A 21,433-nucleotide genomic window follows, 5' to 3' on the forward strand; every position below is an offset into this window, starting at 1 on the left:
TAATGTTGGATTGACTCATCCACAGGTTTAACAAGATCTTTTTTTCTGCTGGCACGCACATCGTACAGAAGTGGGAGTGCTCTGAGGTCAGGGGTTGACACAGTTCCCAGAGTTTATGATGGGTAAGTTAACTTTGGATGACTCAAAGACACCAGCCACACCAAAACATTCCATTGGAGCTTCACTTCCATTCCATCACTTGTAAGGTGAGGAACTGGTTTTGCTGCATTGAGATGAGAGCTGTGGTTTCCTCACAGGTCCGGTCCTCCTCAGGTAAATGTGTCCACTAAATGTGTTGACTGTGTACACATCTTTAAATATATTCATTTCTTTTTATAGGACATATTTGTCTTGCATACACTGAAAACGCTGTGGGTAATCCCCGAGTGACTGAATGTTTTCAACTACACAGTCACTAGATGGAGACAGTATACAGACTTTGGATTGTAGCAGACTGTTTTCAAAAACATCTTTACTAAAAAATTATTCAGCAGCAAATTTCCCAACTCAGAAAAAGCTGACCAATATTTGTTTTTCTCTTTAAAGTGCACAAGCAAATTTAAACAGACTGACCAGTGTCTGGATTCCTTATATCTTGTGTTCGCGACAATAGCAAAATAACTTTAGAATTATATCGGGATTCGACAGAAATAACCTATTCCAACTCAAACACTTGCTTCGGAAACGCTCCTAAATGTCGCTTTAACAATGGCAAAGGCATTTAAAAATAAATATGCGCCGACGAAATGTATCGACACATCTTACTACAACTCCCAGAAAGCACCAGGCGAATACAGCGCCGCGCATGCGCATTAAGTTGTCGAGTAAAACCAATGACATCACAACACCCCGCACCACTCTATGGAGTCAGCTTCGTGCCGTCTGGACCCTGTTTTTTCTGCTGCTTTACTTTTTTCCGCTTACACGATGGACTCGTGGACACGCTTCAAAACGGAACAGTTGACCGTGGCTAGGTAAGAAAAGTACCGTTGGAACAAAATGACTCGCCGTTGCAGCTAAAAACCCCCGCACCGGGCCGCTTTGGCTGTACAGTATTGCAGTGACCTCCGGACCGGTGGCTCGTCCGTCCGGAGCCGTCGTGCGCGCTAACTGCGTCGCCTTGTAATCGTTTCGCGTCCCTCGCCGAGTTCTTCCGAGTCCTGGTCGACGATCAGCGACTTGACAACCGTCGGCAGGCCTGACGTGGAAGCATTTGCATTCGTTTTACAACTATGTGTGTATAAATATCTCTTGCTGTGCTGACCTGTCCACGGAACCAGGGGCCTTTTCGGTCAAAGCCCGGTACCGTTTAAGTCCCGAGGAGGGTTACCCCCCCCAAAAAAAGACTGTAAAAGTTGAAAAGTAATCTCCCTGAGTAGAAAATATGCCGTGTCTGTAGTTTTTTCACCCTTCTGGGGTTCTTTACACAAAGAAGAAAAATGGTTGGAGAGGTGGTCAGAGCAGTGCTGTTAATGTATAAAACAGACATTTAGAATAAATTGGTTATTGCAGAGTCGAGGGGAGTTTGGAGACGATTATTAGGAAGCATATGGCCACAACTGCATTAGGACCTCCAAAAAAAATAGGAGGTAAAAATAAGTTTGCCTAAACTGTTTAGATTTCTAAATCATTGTATGATATAACACCATTTTTAATGTATTTTTTTCGTATAACATGACTGGTGTCCTGGATAAGCTGCTGTATCGTTGCATTGCAGACTTCCACTTTCCTTAAAAAGGGTCATTCTCTGCAGCTGCAGACATCTGATACTTCACCTGTTTTGAGTTAATATTTTCTCTTGACACACTTTCGTTGCTTTGCTGGGATGTGGACTCGCTCGCTGGTGAACCCCGTCAAGCTGCACTTCAATCCCGCTGCAGAGGAATGGAGCTTATGTGAACAGGCGCTCTGCTGGTAGGCTTCCACCCAGTTAGGCGCTTATCAGAAAGGCTTGCATTCCCGAGAATTAAAACGCTCTAAATCACGGAGGGGCTTGTGTGTGCTTGTATGGGCCGCAGCCTTGTGAGAGGGCTTACGGCCGCGGTGCGAGCTGCAGACGTGTTTTCACTGTAAACATGGGAGAAGCCTGACATGATGTACCGTGCTGTTATTTGGTCCACGGCTCCAACAGGGAGTTAGCTGTTCGCAGCTCAGTCTGGACAGGCCCTGACATTTGGATCGCGTGTCTTGGTTTTATGAATATTCGCACGTCGCTTTTGATGATTCGTCTTTGTTTTTTTCCAGGCCTTTTACGAGCAGCTTGGGCATCAGTGCTGGTCCGTCCTCCAATGTTGGTCTTTGCTTCGTAGTTGTAATCAACTTAATTTGGTTTCCTAATCAGAAATCCTTTGTTAGCTGTGATTATTGCTGTGTATTGATCTTATAGTTCTTGTTTACCATAAAAGACCGAACCAAAGACTTCCCTGGTGCAGGCAGATCAGCAAACACAAACCATATCTGCCCCAGAAGCTTTGTGCACGGTTGGATGCAAAATCCGTTTCAGCTTCACACCGTTGCCGTTTCAAGACAAGCATCGCCTGTGGCTGCGCCGGCGATCACCTTGACATCTTGGCAATGATTACTTGTTGATCTTTCACACCCTCTTCCTGTTCTAGCAGATCTAAGGACTATGTGATGCCAAAAGCCCAACAAAAGGTGTCTTCAGTGAGACATTTCGCAGTGAATCACCAATATTCGGTCCTATTTGAGGGGCGCTGGACACGTTCGTCGGTGGAGATTCTAAATTGGGCTGTGATAATTGGCATGCGGCCGGTTATAGCCAGCAGAACACAACTGCCTTTTGTGGTAATGGACGAGTTAATTGATACAACAATGTCTAACAGCCCTCGTCTCCAATCCAGATGTCTTGTCATTTTCTATCTTTGGTCACATTCTGGATCTGAGCCAACTGAAAGTATTCAGCCGGCCAATTTGGACCGGGCTGGGTGCCAAATTTGTTGCACGAAAGTATGCGTCTCACAGGGGAATACGTCTAATTTAGGCTCCCATCTATGGGCTTGATAGCGGCAGGAATGGAGGCACATCCGTCTCTGGAGTACTGGAGGCCAGAACTGACAGTTGGGAGTCTCGGAGACTTGCCAGTGGGAAGCAACGTAGGCGTCCCGGCAGGACAGCGAAGCGAGCTTGCTTATGGACAGTGTGACTCACTATTTGGTCAAGGACATGGTACCATTTTACACAGATGAGCAGCAGTGGAGATGCTTTGGTCTCGGTGAGACACATCTGCTTCTTCTGTTACCGGCCTGATAAACTTCCTGTTGCGGCCGGGCTGCATCCATAAACCAGTTTGGATTCATCAGCGTTTCCATTGACAGCCTGACAAAGCGCCGTCCTCTGATTGGCAGACAGAAAACCCTGGGCTCCAGGCAACAATATGGGCCGCGTCACACTTCCCTCATACCTGGGAGATGTCAGATAAGCGCAGGAGGCTGTGAGGAGGTGCTCTCACTCCTGGCAAAGTAGCACAATAAGCAGAATTCAGCAACCAGGAGTTGGCCAGCGGCACCCTACCCGTCATGCTGATGTTGCTCGTTACTATGACGGCGAGGTAAACTAAAGTCCAGAGATCTGTGCAGTGGGGTATGGATAGAAACACCAGTAGAAAGGTTTGCAGTCCATTAACGGTAGAAGTGTATTGACCTCGTCCTCTTTCCTCCATGAACACACACACCTTTGCTCTCTTGGGAAAACTCATTAATGATCCGAGGGTTTCCTTTCACAGGACTGCCAGGGGGAGCCAACCCCCCCCCCCCCCAGGTTGGCTCACATTAAACACTAGAGAGCGAAAGGGTAAATGACAGCAGAGACCAACGGGGGGGAGGTGGATGCTGATCGTTTTCTCAGCGGTGGGTGTCGCATTTTGGAGTGGCTGCGGAAACACAGCTGAGCCCTCAAAACCGCCATATGTCAGCGGGATTTCTGATTGTTGTGGCGACACTAAGGCGAAGAAGCAGGTGCTGAACCACAGATCTGTTTATTCCGGGGGGGGAATTGACATTCTGGGTTGGGAAAGGCAGCTGTTATCTGTATTTAATGGGCACACTGGAGATATAAACAGTGACGCTGTTAAATGATGTTTAGTAGTTTGCCTAATTAAACCCGTCCCTTGCTTTTGCTGACAGCGCGGATGTTTAAGAGGACAGTAACCACTCTTCCTGCAGCAGAGGGTTCAGAGCTCAAGCAAGTATTTTAAGAAGGAGTTCAATGACTGGGTGATGTCATTGTTAATGCGCTCCAAGTAAGTCCTTGAGTTTTTGGACGCTATCTCAGTCAGTTCTGTATTGTTTCCTGCTGTTCCCACTGGTGCTGGAGCGTTGCGTTCCCAGATCAAGCTCCCTGGCTCTGCTGTGCAGCGGATCCTAGGGGATCAACTGTGTTCCTGTGATGCTCTGTCGGCCAGCCGCAACAATAGGCCTGTATGACTGTGTGAATTTGCCATTCTTTGCGCGGTGTGCTTCACTTGGGCCAGACAATGGCCTCATTTAACATCCCTACTTTGGTGAGGCCTGCTCCATCACCATGGCACCCCTGCCATGCCACACCCTGCCCCCAGTCTGGCCTGACTTTGCACTTGTTCTTGTTGTTGGGACAGCTGGCTTTAGGCGGCCATTGTTGGCCCCACCCGAGACCCAGCCTCACATTTTGAGGATTGCTTTGGAGCCAAACTGTTAGCACTAGAGCTTGATCATATACTAAACCAAAGCCTCAAGCTTAATGGTGATGTTTACGTAATAACGTCCCGGTTTTTAACGAACATCTGGTCAACGAGTTTCGACTTGTCGACATGACACTTGACCTTTCTGATTGTTTGGAGGTGAAGCAGCAGTGACCACCGGTGGTAGGTTTTTAATGAATGCTCTTTGGGGCGACGGCTTTCAGACCGTCTGGTGAGTAATGGATCCTTGATGGGACATCATCCAGTCCAGCTCTGGCTTTATTAGCAATAAACGTGCGTCTCGGTGACACGATGATGTGAGCTGGGCCTGTAAACCGTTAAAGGCACAGCAGATGTGCTGTTTCCCCTTGTGCAGTGTTACGTTAGACCTGAAAACATGTCAGTGGTCTTGATGCAGGCTCCTAACCCTCCAGAGGAAATAAAAGCTTTGAGCTGCAGTCTAATGCTTCTAAAACTAGAACTGGGTGACCTACGAAATGATATTTTGGGCCAATCCGAACTTGTTGCTGCCGAGCACAGCCTGCGTTACTTATAGTGGGCCATAAAGTCTCAAACTCTTGCCATGTACGTAATCTCTCCTAAAAAGACAAGAAAGTCGCATTGAGCTGTAAAACTCACTCAACATTACAAAAACCAGCTCCGTTGAGTTCATGCTTCAGTCTGAGGAATCCTTCCCCACTCGAGCGTCCGTCCTTTCTGACACGGTTGTCCCAGCTGCCCCATATGCCCCAGATCGCCTATATTTACAGCTTCCTGTCGCTTGTTTTGAAAATCTTCTAATCAGATCATTTCTCCAGCGTGTGCACTTCCTTTTCAATCTTACGCTAGCTTTTCCTGCCGTAGCTGGCTAACTGGGGACGTGACTGTTGCCCTGCCAGATCAATCCAAACCTCAGATTATCATAACATTCACCAAAATTAATTACTTGTGTGCCTTGACCACAAGACGTGGAATCAGTCTAACCATACTGGTTTCAAACAAAGGAGACATGTGGGCCATCTCGAGTGTGTGTGTGTGTGTTGATGCTCATTTGGATGGATGGGGGTGGTGTATTTATGGGCCAAGTGGGATTCATGTTTCAGTCCCTACTTACCTCGTCTCCCTCCGCCTCACGTTGCCATTTCATAAAGTAGAAATGCTGCAATGATGTTTTTTTTTAATGATTTATGAGTTCGGGTTGTGTTGTCGACCTCCGTTTTCTCCAGTTTGCCCGATAGGAAAGGACCCAGATGGTACCGTGCCAGCATTCCGCCTGACATTAAACTTTTGCTCCGTCATCATTTCAGGCCAGGACTTGCAGTGAAGGGTAATCAGAATTCAGTCACTGAAAGATGACACGTGTTCTGCATACCAGAAACCACCTGGTATGTCATTTTCATGTGTGGGTTAATTATCCCGCGTAACCACATTTCAACTTTAACTGCAGCTTGGAACATTTCCTATATGTCTTATCAGTGTGTGTTTACAAAGAGGAAATGGTGATTGCGGCCGTATCCAACAGTTTCCATCATCACTCCGAAAGACTTGTTGGATGCCAGGAGAAACAACTGAATCCAAGGTTGCTAATCCTCAATCACGCTCAGTAACGCTTGAGGAATATTCCTCTGTGGTTCCTTTTCCAGATGCGCACCGTCCTCCGTTCGAGTCCTGTTTTGTAAGCGCTCAGATGCCCCAGTCACAACTGGAGCATGTGCGCTGGCCCGTTGTCCCTCTCCTAAAACACCACGTGACCCATAAACTCAAGCTCTGACATGTTGTCGAGCCAAAGAGCCAAGCCACCCAGGCATGTTTTGGCCTTGTCTAATATCTTTCATTCATAAATCGATGCAACATCATTAACTCCAGTTCACAACTGGAAAAAATCAGGAGGCAACACCCCCCTTCCTATTTCGGCTGCGATCCAATCAGTGTTTTTACCCGAGCTGGGAATGTAATTTGGTAGGAAGCGGGCATCTAGATAATGTTGGTCACAATTGAATTTGTGGAATTTGTTTAGAAAGGCTGTTGTTTTCCGGCCTGGTGGTGAGTCATGAGTCACAGCCAGCGGTGCCATCTTCTCTCCCAATAATAGTGTATTGACATTTGAGAAATGTTCCATTTCATCAGAACCGTTTTCCCACCACGAACAGAATCTCCGCTTGTTTCCTTGGGCTGAGCGGAGCTGCAGCGGCGGCGAGCGCGTTCCCACAGTATAACATGTCTGTGCAATAACATCGCTTCAGAAAAGCCGTCAAAACAGCCACGTAGTTTGATAAAACCAGCTGTGAAAATACTTCAATCTTCTATTTGAGTCATTGTGATACTTTTTAAATTCCCGTGTCCATATTTCTTCTTATCTCACAGCTCTGCAGCATTTTGTACTTTTAGCTGCGGAATCGTTGCGGCTAGCAAAACCGGTTTCTAACATCTACCATAAAGTGTAAGTTGGGGTTGTTTTGTGCTGCCTGTTGTTTACTGGAGCCAGACGCCACAGGGCAGGAACTGTCAGGTCGGCCCTGTTGAACAGCAGATGTCCGCATTAGCGACTGCACACATCCTCTGCCGCTGGAGTTCTGGCCCCCTTCCTCGCGGTGCTGGTTCCCGGTGCCGAGCAGATCTCCCCAGCTTTAATATTCGGTTCTGGCTCATCTGGTCTGAGGTTGTTTTGCGCCGCTGAGATCATGACACACTTTGGGATAAGCAGTTTGTAACCCAGCCATTCAGCCTTTTAAGACAGCTGCGCGCCGAATGCCAGGCCGGCTTAGTCTCGCCAGACATTACTTCTGTGTCATTCAGTCGGTCAGTCGTGCACGCAGCTCGTCCTGAACCAGCCTTACAACCATGTTTGGTGGTCTGGTACCTTTTTACAGGGGTTCCGCCTGAAGAACGAGTTCTCGGAGTCATCATATCTGGCTCGATAGTCCCGCACGGCGCCGCGTTGACCTCGCAGCATATTGTCCACCGAGTGGATTATGTCGTATTAACCTTACCCGGTTAACTTTATCTGCTGTCGTACCTTTTGCCGCATCGACCTCCCCCATCTCGTCTCTGCATCCGCAACCGTCAGCGGTGTTTGTCAGCGCCTGGCCTACATCTGGAGGGATCAAGAAACAAGTTAAGCCGCAGCTTTTAACCCACAAATTCAGTCGGTGCGTTACAAGCACGTTCTCTGCAGCTGCGTTGCCTTCTCCTTCTTTAGAGGGTAGCCCTTAATTTCACGGTTTCAAGTAAATAGGACTATTTAAGGTTCCAAGAGGACGATATTGGGAACTTGGTTACTGAATAGTGGATGGCATGAAGTATGTTGAAGGGATTCTAAATATATTTTCTTCTCTACAAGGGAAAACAAACAATTATAATCGCTTAATTTGTGTTCAAGCTCGGACATCCAGGACTAATTATGGATGAAAGAATTTCCTCTCCTTTATAGTTTGTCAGTGTTTTTAAGTGAAAACGACTTGATGTTCTCCACATCTGTCCATTCACACATGCAGCACACATGATTCCAGAGTTCCTCTCGGTTAGATGTGTTCCCGAACGTTGCTGACGGTTTGCGTGGCGTGCGCGGCGTGGGCGGAGCCAAAACATAGTGCTCGTGTGTCAGTGTTATGCTTTCCTTCTTCACCCGCGGGTATCTGAGCCAGGCTTCCCACCGGAAATGGTTCTTCTTCAACCGATGTGCACTTTTATCTGATATGCATAGTTGCAGTAAAAACAATTGCCGGCGTGCACGTGGCTTGACACACACCCAACGTGAGCGCGCCTGGGTCACAACCGCTGCCCAAGAACTGGCTCTGGACCACTGTACGTGTTTATTTACACATGTGGAGATGTGTGCGAGGATGAAAACGTATGCATGCTTGTTAACACGCGTAGCCAACGGTCTGTGCTCTGGGAGGGGCGGGGCTTACACGCTTACCTCACAATTAAAGGGTTATTACCCTCTAAACGGTTATACTTCATTCCTTCACTGACACTAAGTAGTTTTAACATATTTGCTGCAGTTTTCTGGATATTTATCTTCCCGGTCTGTTATTGTAACAAGCCTACTCATAGGAAATGCCTCACCCCCCCTCCAAAGTGGTTCTGCTGGACTGTTGTGCCAGTAGGCCACCAGAAACTCTCAGATCACTCCATCCAGAGATCTGATATTTGAATCTCTTCAGAAGTGTTGTGTCACAGGTTTAAGAGATTAATGGATGTAGGAGATGTGGCCGTTCTGGGATAAGCCTTCTATTCCAGAGGGTAATTACAAACCTTCCAGAGGGTGGGCAGAACCCAGCGGGACCCTTTCTAATCCTGGCATTTAATTTGTGATTCTTAGGGTCTTCTGCAAGGGAAGGGCTGCATGAGTGGAATTTTATGGCCATAGCCCCACCCTGTAAGGAACACATGTATGGTGGAGCCCCATTTCCTTCCACCACATGATACGAGCCATAATATAACGTTCACTTTTGACACATTCCTTTACAGTAGTCGGAGAAAGTATTTTTTTTTTCCCCTGTGTGGGTTGTCAGTCACGGTTTTCTCCAGGATCTCCTCGCCTACTTGTGTGGAAAATCAACACTCTGCTATGCTTCATTAAAGACCCCTCTCTGATCTTTTCTTCCCTCTCAGCTTCTGTGTGTTTTTAATGACCTTCTGTTTCACACTCAACATTTCTACAGAGTAGTCCTGAGGAATTCGGTCACATAATCGCAACAGAACCTTTTAAGAGCAACTTTTCCAATGTTTTCTTCTCCCAATTATCCTGCTCCAAAGACTTTAAAAGACTTTTACAATTTCCAGTTTTGTATTTCCAATTACACAATACAATCAATATATAGTTCTCTATCTTAGCACCATGCTAATTATTGTTTTTCTGTAAGTCTAGTAGCTGTTGTTGTTTCCATCGTCCTTGTAGACATTATGTCAAGCCTGGTTTCTCCCTAAAGCTCAGGGGTGTTAAGTCGCCGTGACTTTAGTTTGCCTCAAACCAAAGATGTTAAATCCTTCCTATTCAACTTGAGAAGTCTTGATTATGAAAGCACCTTTGACAATGCCACTGGGAAAGCGTCATCACCTGGTGTTCCGAGCATTTCCTGTTCTACCTGGGGGCTTCTAGGTCAGCGAAACAGCAAATCCTGGCTTTTATTGACACGGGTAAGCTGTCCCACCAGAACAGAAGCCCTCCATGAGAACCCGGGCCTGTGTGTTTTTCCAGCTGCAGGACATTCTTTATGGAGGCAGCTCCCCAGGACCGTACAGCTTCCACTGTTATGCGTTCACCACTGCAGTGGCGCAGCTCGCCATTGATGCCTGTAACACCAGCCCTGCCAGAGATAAACTGTTTCACAACAAACCCGGTTCCTCGGATCAAAACACGGCCGTGTCCAATTGGAACTTTTTTTTTTTTTATAGAATAAAATTGAAGAGCCTTTTATTATCGTTCTTCCCACAAGTGTTCAGTGATAAATAACATCTTAAAGAGGGCAAGAAGAGGAAGCTAGTCACCGACATATAGCACTTTAACACCGGCCTGCAGACAATGATTCAGACACGCGGTTCCTTTTCTCACATGAGAACACGTCTAACTTTCTCACCTTCAGCGTCGAGAGCGGCTGACAAAGCTGTAATTGGTTTTGATGTTGTAGCCTCCAGGATGACATCACAGTTGAGTCAACACACGTTTCAGGCCTTTCTTTTTCCTCCTCACAAGTACCTGCCAATACAAAGTCTGGCATTTAAAGTGGTATTTTCATGCAGCATAGCGCTGGTCTCAGCAAAGGTGCGCTGGTGATTTACTGCTACACAAGTGCCCTTTATTCACACATGTGCTGGTGATGCTAATTCCTTATTTAACCTTATAAACTGGGGCTTTATATTTGAGATTATCGCTCGGGAAATAACTTTAATTCCTACGTTTATGTCAATGAACAATGATGCATTTTGAATCATATGCAGGAGACTTTGTGCTACTTTAATCCTAGTTAGTGAAGACTGGAAAAAACATTTTACATCTCTTCTTATGTGAAATCTTATAGCAAAAAGGATAATTACCATGTGGTCTGAGGAGTATTTATACAGGAAACCAGATTCCTGACACTTCTTCAGCACTGTGGTGATTATTCGGCCCAAAATACTTTGCTGCGATGTATAGAAGGAATGTTTACTGATGCTGGGTGTTAAGAGCCAGTAATTAGCTTAAATGCTGGAGTGATGCTTGTGTAAATCATGCGAGAGCTCCTGTCAAAATTCTACTGGTATGTATAGTTTTCGCCTATCCCTTCATTTCCAGACATTCTAGGATGAATATATCATTTTAAACATGAACCTGAGCAGCTAAAGGATACATTTTGGAATGAGGCTGAGCAAGTGCAACTCGATGCAAAACTTAGCCAGGTACAGCCGTTGGGCGGGGGGAGGGGTCACGGTGGCGACGTATAAAGGACGGGGAGTGTTGAAAAGGGGTGTGGTCTGAAACCAGTAACATCTGTGGCTGTCGCCTCTCCCCTCACAGCGTTCTGCAGAGCACGGCGGGGAGGCGGCGCATATGCAGAGAAGCTCCTGTCGGTCAGCCGTCTGTTTGCAACTCCCCAAACAGCAGCTCGTTCTCAGGGCAGATGATTTATCCTTGATCCGCTCCTGCCTTTTTTCCCCTTCCTCTTGCGAGATTTCAGCAGCCTCTGGGATCCGGCCTGCTGAACACACGCCTTTGAACACGCGTGGATCACATGCATCACGCAGGAAATACTCCCCGACGTGTCACGCACAAGTGTAGCTTTTTCTGTCGGCCGTGCAGAAACTGGAATACCGCGTTGATTCCAGGATCTAAGGAGAGCTGGAGCATGACAGCGGCGTGCACGCTCCTGGACAGGGTAGGAAAGAGCTCACTGAATCCTTCTATTCTGTCCTGTAATCAAATGAGTGCACGTGAAATTAGTGTGAGTGCAGTGTGCCCGTGTGTGCGCAGCATGTGACAGTGGAGAGGCTATTGCTGTCTCGGTGTGGGGAGTCGGGGCGGCTGCTTTTCTTCATCACTGGCTGGATTCCTGTCATCAGGACGAAGGTGATTGCGTTATGTCCGTCTATTTGGGAGGTGTCGGCGCAGAAATCTGTGTTGCCGTAGTAACCTGGGGGGAGGGGAGGATGACTGAGCGCTCCAGCGATAGCCCTTAGGCTGATTCGGAGGTGAGAGAGATGTGAATATGGGGAATGCCCTGTAATGACCAGGGTGGGCTGGAGATAGGGTGGCAGAAGTATGTGTGGGCTGTTACCTCCCACCAGATTCTCCACTGTAGTTTTTGCAAATGGGGCCAGCTATGTGAGTGGGGCGAGGGAGGGAGGGGGGCATGCATTTTCCACCGTGGTGGGGTGGGGAGGGCAGATAATCAAGTCAGTCAAAAGGAAAGTCACCTTGGGCAGAGAGGGTCTGGTATTCGCCCCTGTCGTTTCCTGTTGCTACGCATCCTCTCCAGTTCCACGTCTCGGAGGCCACGCATAGTTGGCGTCACGTGTAAATTCGAGAGAGGGGAATACACAGGGATGACGTGCTTTGGAGTGATGGAAACTCACTAATCTAACTCGATAATCCATAATGGTTTTGTTATTCGTTTTTGTGCGCTAAATCAGAGCGGCAATCCTATTTTCTCCTGCACAAACATGCACAACAGATTAAAAAAGCAGCGTAATGTGCGGTGAAAAGGGGCTTATATTAAGTCCAACACCCACCCACCAGCTTGCACCCGTCAACCACCTCTCTGGTTACCATAGCAACTGAACAAGAGGTAGGGATTTTTAAAGGACGCGTGGCAGCTCGCGGTATCCAGGAGATTATCACACTGTCCACACCCCATTATAGATTATGGTGAGGTCACACATTGGACGACCCAGAAGTTACAGCTTCTGCTGCCTATGCTCAAAATACCCGTCGCTATGGGAAACAACAGCCTCTCGGCTCGGAACCTGGATTCTGAAACTAATAACTATTGATCTTATTTGATGTCATGTTATTGCTTTTGTCTCCATTGCGTCAACAGATTGTTGGTTGACCTCTTTATTGCTCTCCTGAAGATTCTGGTGGTTGTTTGAAGAATTGCCCCCACCGACAGTTTGCATGAGACCATTGACTTTATATTGAACTTTATGGAGTCTCAAGTTGTTTGTTAACTCCCAGAATTGAGCTGAACTGGCGGTGACAAAGGTCTCGTCCATTGTCTGAGTCGTTTTGCCCCGAGTCTAACCTCCACTTGAAGGGTCGACCCGAGGAAGAATGCGTCTAAGAGCGGGGGGTTGGAAAGGTTGTCGGCAGAACGAGTTTGACAACCACGTCTGCAGAGACCACCGGCCTTTAACTTGCATTTTTATCTCCCAGTACATTTTATTTGCGTACTCCCAGTCCTCATTAATTTAATCTTGACGGATCTCAGCATGTTTTAGGTGCTTACATGTGTAATGAGTGTACTGGATAATGGACGTTCCCTTATGATGAATGAAATTTGTGGAAAAACTCGTCCCTGAATTAGCATTAACAGTGATGTGTTGTTTATTTATCATCACAAAACAAAGGTCTCCATATCAGCACCCCGTTGATGAAAGAATGCCTCACCCCAGTCCAGTGACACTCATCAGTAATGTCTCTGTTCCTGTTGCTAATTAGATCATTAAACCTGACTCTTTGGACAGATAAACACAGGTCGGTCCTAATCTGATTTGCCTGAAACAGTATCTGCAGATAAACAGTGTCAGGAGTGTGAGGCTGTCGAGTGAGGAATGATACTGAGAAGAATCTAATGGCTCGCATGTGCCATGACTGGAATTTCTGCCTAAAATAGATGCTGTGATGTCTGGTTCACTGTGTGGCCATTGTGTAGCTTCACCTTTTAGCTTTTAGCTCTACAACTGTAGAGAAGAATCTTAACCTTTCTCTGACAGGCATTTGGGGCACTTAACATATAATAAACAACATTTTTGTATTTTCCTCATGATTTGGGTGGCAGCAGGTTAAATCCTACACTTTATCTTCATACTCGTGCGCTCCTCCTTGTGCTGGCCACCATTTGTCAAAGCACTGCAGTGAAAGAATTTTAGAAACTCCATTTCCCAGTTGTTGACATTACTGCATTCCTCCCTGAAGTTCACTGTCGTCCTGCTTGCGTCACGCCGTTTCCGTCCGCTCCTGCAAACGCAGCCTGAAAAATGGGCTCCGGGGAAGGAGCGGGCGTCGGTGTCGCCGTGAACCTTTACCTGCGTGACGCAAAGGTTGGGCAACAAAAACAACACATTATAGACCAGTAATGCAGCATGTTGCGCCACAGGTGAGCGGCCGTGCGGCGTGGTCACCGTCCAATGTCCTCACCTCCAAAGTCCTGACGATTTAACCTTTAACCACGTGTTCTTCACCTTCCTCTCTGCATTCTTTGTGTCCGTGTGTCAGTCCTGTAACGTGAGAACCGCTGGAGCCCCGTGTCCTCAGTCACGTGACAGTGATTCCCCAGAGGCGACGCCTTTGTCACGTCCTGATGTGTAACCTCGTAATGTGGCTACGCGGGCGTCAAAGCCGAACGTTTCTGCAACATTAACATCGCCGCTTTCACGCTGTTAATAGTATAACAAATGACTGTTATGACTTTTATTAGCTGTCTGTCTGGCCATCACTGGGGAGCGACTGGTTTTAATCTTCTTAGAACCTGCCAGTCAGCATTTCTGTCATGGCCCAGTTATTCTGGGATGTTTATCCAAGTCTACGCGTGTTTACCCGTTGTCTGCTCGGAGCAGCATCGAGTGACTGGCAGAGCGAACCTTATATATGTTACCCAGCTGTTCAACACAAAACCAGAGGTTCGCGTAAACCACTGTGGAGCGTCAGAAAAGTCCTCGCTGAAAAGGTGCAGGATTTCAGAAACAACACGTTGATTGATACATCACTTTCGTTTTGCTTGGCACATTTTGTGAAAAAAAAAAAAAAAATAGTATTTTTTTTCCCCTGGAAGGGGGAAAAGCTTCAACATTTTGTCCTGCATCAGAATGCCTTATTATATTGATTGTTTTTAGGCAGTTTGCGGTGGAGTGAAAACAGTTTTGAGTTTCACAGGTTAAGCAGCTGCTCTGTGTCAAACTGCAGCTCCGAGCTCGGCCCCTGTGTTTTGATGAAATGTCTACCACTGGCCTTCGCTATGTGGCTCCTGGGCCTTTTGTTTGCAGCTGTCCACATTGATCCAAAATAAATTGCCAAGCACAGTGCACAGCAGTTGTGGGGGATTTCATAGTCGCTCCGCACCGACCAGTCAGTCCGTGTGCATGATACAACCATCTGAAACAACCCTAACCCTGTGGCCATTTGCATTGGAAATAAGGCAGACTGAACCACCCAAATCCTAAATCCTAAAAGGAGATTAAATACATTTGGTCTGCCTAAAGTGGAGCTGCAGCTATATTCTGTCATAGCAAAGCAGGTAGCACATATTTGAACTATTTACCAGCTTGACCATTTCATTCTTCAAACCTCATTTTCTTCACGCCACGCTCCACGAGGTTTGATTATTTATAGCTGTCGGACCCATTTTCCCTTCACAGATCCGTCTGTTGCTTATGGTTCTGCAGCGGCATGTTGCCAGTGACATCATCGGCGTTGATGTGGCCAAATCTGCTGCAGATACAGAAACTGTGTTTCACTGGCAGAAGCTGTTGAGAGATGCCAGCTGGTGCAGAAGACTTAGCACATCTGCTTTTAATATTTATGTCTAGTGTGGGATTAAATTCTCACCCCAAACGTGACACAATTTTGTCTTAATACAGTCAGATTAAAGATGATCTGTATGCTCTGGGTGTATCTTGATGAATGCTTCGTATGCACGCTCCGTCGTTTAGTTGGTGGTCTCTGAAATGGCTAAAAATAACAAGAGACGCTGTCGCTCTAAGTCTTTTACAGAGCAGTTTGTCTCATTGAAGACTAGATTGATTGGTTTTAACACATTTGAAATATATCTTATGGATTCTGTTATTAATTAGATCATGTTTTGGATCAGTTTAAAGGAAAAGCTGTGTTAAATAGATAGAATAAGTCTGTAATCACCATCACATGTGGATTAAAATGTCTTCTAATTTCATCTATCACCGCCATCCAGATCGGTTCTGTTTGCTTTGGTACGTGGAATGGATTTTTTTTGCATTTCCATTACTCCATTACTCCACGTAGGAAAGCTGTGGATGCTTCTAAAGTTGAATATAATGACATAATGATCCGATTCTGTGATGAAAAGCCAGTGGGGCATCTCGTAGTGGGGAAAACATTATTTCAAACTACCGTAGTTACATGTTTAAAATGATTCGTTATAATAATCTATTATTTTTGTATCCACAATGCTCATCAAGCATGGCAACGTGGCCTTGGTGGTGCTGGGAGACGACACTGGGATTGTTGCTCCCAGTAACACAAGCATCTTCCCCTGATTAGACTTTCCTCTCCGCAACTTTTCTCCAGCTTCGCGCTCGCAGCTTCAACGAAGAAGTCTTGGGGAAGGAACTGTGCACAGGCGCTCTGCAAATGCCGGGATTCTTTTTACAGTCTGAACTCTCGCCAGGTCACCCACCAAACCACACAGTCGCAAAAACAAAAAGGCCATAGATGGGTGGAAATCTCCTACAAAGACGGAATTGTTGGTGTGAAAGCTGCCCGGTGGGTTCCAGCTATCATGGATGAAGACGTAGAAAACCCTCCTACTCCAGGAATTCTCCTGTATTTGTGTATACAGATTTTGTTTTTGGTTGATGTGGAAAATACAGCAGATGGATTTACGGCCAGCAAGTAGATGTTTAAAATTTGAAACATAACTTTTCGGACTATAATATTTTTCACTGAGCAGCTACGGGACTGGCTGCCTCGCAGACGCCACATCTGAGATTTAAAGTACTCCATATGTTTTCTAATTTGAAGCAGGCGACGGTGTTCTGTAGGTTCACAAGGCTCACCTGATTATGAGAGGAATGCCCTCTTGTTCTAACAGGCCTCTGTTATGTCGGGAACCTTGACCCGAGAGAGACAGCCACTGCAGGCTAGTGTGAGAGCGCTCGTGTCTTACAGGTTAACAACTACAGCATAAACATTCCCAACAGTGACACATTGTCTGCATGTTGAAACCTTAAATGCTCCCACTGTTTGGCGTGTGTCCCGCCTGTATCCTCTCCACATGGCTGAACTGTGGCACATCGCTGGGTTCCTGCAGCTGGATGAAGACCAGCACCGTCCCGCTCTGGCTCCCAAGTTTAGACAATCTTTTACAGCATGCTTTAGCTAATGGAAAAAGACGGCCATCTTCGTGGACAAATATGGTCAAAGAGTATTTAGAAGTGCTTCTGCCTTTCACGCTGTAATAGATGGTGAGTGTGAAGCCGAGCAGCTGCTGCTAAAGCCTGTAGTAGTCTATTTGGAAAAGTCAAGGATGTGTCAAAATAAATACACACTTCATTGTGTTCGCGAAGCTGCGGTGTGTTTTAACCTACATGTGTCTTCTGGCCTCCTATACATTTGCTACTCCAATGGATTTCATTCATCTTTTTAGCTGCTGTGGGACACAATAAATAATATAGATTAATGTTCATCCAATTATGGTCCCACATAAGTGAGCTGTTTATTTGCCTTTGTGTCGGTAAATTAAAAAAAACAACTCAGGATTTAAACTCAAAGTCACGTGTCGGAGTTTGTGCAAATCTTTGGAAAAAGTCGATGTGTTATGATGGCTGACCAGAATTTTGAAAAGTACAGCATTTAAAAAATATAAATGAACCAAGGGAAGCGACTAAAATGGCACAGTGATGACATCAGCCTTTATTTAGATACCACAAAATTGACTTTTTCATGGCTCTACACGGGCAGATTTGCCATAGGAAATGTCTTCACTTTCCTTTTTGGAAAAGACAACTTTAGCTGTCATCTTCTGCCTCGGCCCAGCCAGCCCAGTCAACCGCAGTCCTTGATTTCAGCAAAGTGTCTTGAGTTGTCCATGTTAAATTTAGGCAGCATCTTTCTGCTCCTGATGCTCTCTGGCTGGAGGAAAAACCTCTGACCTATAGGAAAACGCTCATAAATCAAGTCAACTTATTATATTCAGTAAGCTTCTGGTCACCAAGAAAAGACATCCAAAAATTCCTGCAGGTCAGTGCAGACTCTGCGGTCATGATCTTGGCATCGGGCTGCCGGGAGGGCGGCTGCAGAGCTGTTTTTGTCACATGCTGACAACACTGTATCTGTCACATCTCCATGTTGCCAGAGAGCAGAGCGCTACTTCATTCAATTATCCTTGTTTGGAGCTGAGCCAGCGGGCTGTGCCTGTCTGCCGTGTGTTTGCACAAATGTGTAGTTTGTTACGGTCAGTTCCTTTTTCTGATGTTGGTAGTGGGTCTCCATTGTCTCAAGATGTGACCGTTTGTTTCAGTTTTTAGCTTTAGCCACAGAGCAAACTGTTGGTTTTTGAATTTGGCAGGACCGGACGCCCCAGATGTTTAATCCGAGGTAAAAATACCTGCTAAGAGATGACAAAGAGTACTGAAGCAATAAACTTCAGCCTGGATGGCAGCGAGTGGAACAATCAAGTTTTCTGCTTAAGCCAAGCGTGCAGTCAAGTTAAGGTAGATATGTTGGGTCCCCACGTGTAATTTAAACCAAATACTGTGGCCTTTCACGCAGTGAAACTGTCCTCTACCTCAACACAATATGCTCAAACAGCACGGCCGCCCCAAACCCTCCCATCTAATCACTCCCCATTATGTCCGTAGAGGAAAGCCGAGGCCTCACTACTGATCCTGGCACATGAATGGTGTCCGTTTCCAAACCATCACGCCCTCCCTCTCATCCTCGCGTGTAAATGATATATTTTCAGCGCCTACCCTCAGAGTTCATGCTTTGTTTCATCCGGCTTCTAATGACTAACAGTGCGGCTCGTAAAAGGTGGCTGTTGTATTTGTGCTGTGGGATTTGACATTTAAAGAGACCAGAAAGTTTGAATGTTTTTATTTAGCGTCATATAAAATATGGAGTGTTTATGGCCCTAATTATCTTATATTATACTGCAAATCTGTCTTGGAGGAAATTCTGACTGACCTACATCCGTCCGTTGGAGGAGTTCATTATTTCAGCATTTTCTTCCTGTCGTCCTCAGGAGTCTCTGACGGAGGCCGATCTCTGAAGGTGGAGGAGGCTGTACAGAGGCCCCCGAAGGTGCCTCCCACCCTCCCTACCTAAACACCCGGATCCGTCGAGTAGCCATGGCGCCTCGCAAACGTGGGGGCGGCGGCCGCGGCGGTCTTTCCTTTATCTTCTGTTGCTTCAACAGCAGCGATCACCCGGAGATCACCTACAGGCTACGAGAGGATTTTGCCCTTCAGGTGATGGAGCCAGCACTGCCGATGCCAGGGTACGATGAGCTGGACAGCATGTTCTCCGAGCTGGTGGTAAGAACAAACATCTCACACTAAGCCATTATTTTGGAAAATCAACTACATGCTTTGAAAATATTGTTTTCTCTCTTATTAATCTGATTCAAACTGTGATGTCAAAGGGTTTGAGGCAGAGGCACCGTGACTCCATGTTCTTAAATTACCCCGCACAAATAATTACACTGTCCGTAACTTCAGAGGGACGTCCCTAACTGACGAAGACCGCACCGGCTCTGCTGCCAGCCTTCGTCCCGCTTTTTGATTCCAACATCTGAGTGAGACTTGAGCTTTAAATAACTTAATCTAATGACCTGGGTTTAGCCGAAGGCTGGCTAACCTGACCTTTGGACTTGGGGGAAGGGGGGGGGGCTGCTAAAAAATGCAATAACTGAAGTGCATCACATTAAAAATAGATGAAAAGACAGTATGGCACTGTTGGGGGGCAGTCTTTTTATAGCGTTGGCTTCATCCTTTTTATAAAGCCTAAAGTCATTGTTGTCTTTTTCTAGTGATCGTCAGAAATAGAGCTCAGTAATCACAAGAGCTTTGACCTGATAAAAAGATAAAGGCATGAAAACAATCGCTTAATCACCACCACAGTTTTAGTCGCAGCATTTATTGACTCACTTTTGCTGATAACACTAATCCTCTAAAACCTCCTAGAATTTTAAAGGCAGGTTGTGATTTAAGAGCCTTAAGTGTTCCGTTCCTCCCAGTTTCTCTTGAGTATCTGGGCCAGGCTGCTGTTCTTTCTCGGTCTTATTGTCACTTCTAATTTGCGGTGTTTGCCTCTCCCCTGCCCCATTTTTCACTCCCGCGGCTTCCGCAGTAATCTAAGCGTGACATTTTTGCACATCAATAGGCCTCATTCAAAAACTCTTGATGGTCCGGCCCCCTCCATTGGCTAATTGCTTGTTTTTGTCTGCGACCTTTTATGAACACATAACTGAGTAAGTTGAGTGTGACTACAAGGAGCCTTTCAGTTTCTCTCTCCACTAGAGGAACACATCCACGTGCTTTCCTTTTCACCCAGTGTGAGTAATATGCGCCACCACGTGAGTGCATAATTACAATAAACTCGCCAGCCAACGACTCATGTTGTGAAAATTTGGTTCGTTGCAATTAAGATTTTTTTCCCCACAGACGTGTAATTAAATGAAAAACTTCTCGTAAAAAAAACCACACAAATGCTCTCGGGGATATAAAAATCGAACAGCCCAACGGTGTTGTTTGTGTTGTTTGTTGTCGTTTCCTGCCAGCTGTATATTATTCTGCAATTTAATCTTTCGCGGGACGATCAATAATCTCAGCGGCCGTTTTCAGGACACTCGATCTCCGCAGTCGTCTGTCACATGGGCTCTGGCTCGAGGAGAGACGTCCCCGCAGGCACCTTCCAACAGCAGTTGCAGTAAAACACATTAGCCATTTATATCTGGGGCTGTAAAGCAACCGTAAACAACTAAACCTGTGTTCAGGCAATGCAATGTCGTATCTCCCTGATCGAAACTGGCTTCTCATGGTTTTCACATGAATCTCATTTGCAGAAAATATGATGGATGTGAGAAAAGTGTTTAGACTTTTGCAGAGAACTTTGCTGGTGTTTATCAGGTCAACAACCCCCCCAGCGGCGCCCTTTATCTACCTCTGTCAAATATGTGTTGACGCATGTTGTCTCCAGATGTTTGTTGCCACGTGTTGAGCAGCCCACGCTTGCATTCCTCATTGAGTTGAAGCCTGCAAGACAGCTGATCTGACGCTGGTTAACGATGATCTCACACAAACTGATTAAAGCCCCAGCATCAAACATGATTTTATGATTTTATGCTCTTGGTTATGCAGCCAAATTTAGCCGTTCACTCTCTTTTCTGTCATTTTCTTTTCTCCACTGTGCAGGATGAGCTCGACCTCACAGAGAAACACAGGGAAGCCATGTTCGCCCTGCCTGCAGAGAAGAAGTGGCAGATCTACTGCAGCAAGAAGAAGGTAGGAGCATCACTGCAGCTGGCTGCAGAGTCCCTACCATTCAAAATCACCCTGTTTGGTTCCTCATTGATCTGGAAAAGACAACGGTTTTGTCTCACAGCAGTGAATCGACTGCATTTTCTTTTTATTTTGGTCCATCAACTTATGGATGTGCATTAAACTGCTAATTTATTGTATTGTCTTGACACAGAACATGAAAAGAACAGTTAGGAATCCTCATTTTGACAGTATAAGTCAGATCAGAGCTGCTCCCAGGATTACTTACTTAAGTGGATGATACCTTAGATGAGTAAAGAAATAATCCCACAGTTTGTAGAGACAAATCCAATAACTGAATCCAGCCTGTACGGTCTGATAAGTCAG

At 46.1% G+C, this 21,433-nt stretch overlaps 1 protein-coding gene across 3 annotated transcripts in view; it reads left to right on the forward strand.

Annotated features, from left to right (window-relative positions):
- Positions 1-816: 816 nt before the first annotated feature.
- Positions 817-21,433, forward strand: part of LOC130516435 (disheveled-associated activator of morphogenesis 1-like) — a 34,167-nt gene continuing 13,550 nt past the window's right edge. For 2 of the 3 annotated variants that reach the window (XM_057017502.1, XM_057017504.1), the window contains exons 1-3: positions 817-974; positions 18,811-19,102; positions 20,981-21,070. In XM_057017502.1, the coding sequence (XP_056873482.1) occupies positions 18,917-19,102; positions 20,981-21,070 (276 nt within the window). In that variant the 5' untranslated portion in view covers positions 817-974; positions 18,811-18,916. Of the gene's footprint in view, positions 975-11,179; positions 11,533-18,810; positions 19,103-20,980; positions 21,071-21,433 lie in introns of those variants that run through there. The other variant, XM_057017503.1, reaches the window with a different exon arrangement.

This window comes from Takifugu flavidus, chromosome 19, assembly GCF_003711565.1.
Source record: "Takifugu flavidus isolate HTHZ2018 chromosome 19, ASM371156v2, whole genome shotgun sequence".
Classification (NCBI taxonomy): Eukaryota; Metazoa; Chordata; class Actinopteri; order Tetraodontiformes; family Tetraodontidae; genus Takifugu; species Takifugu flavidus.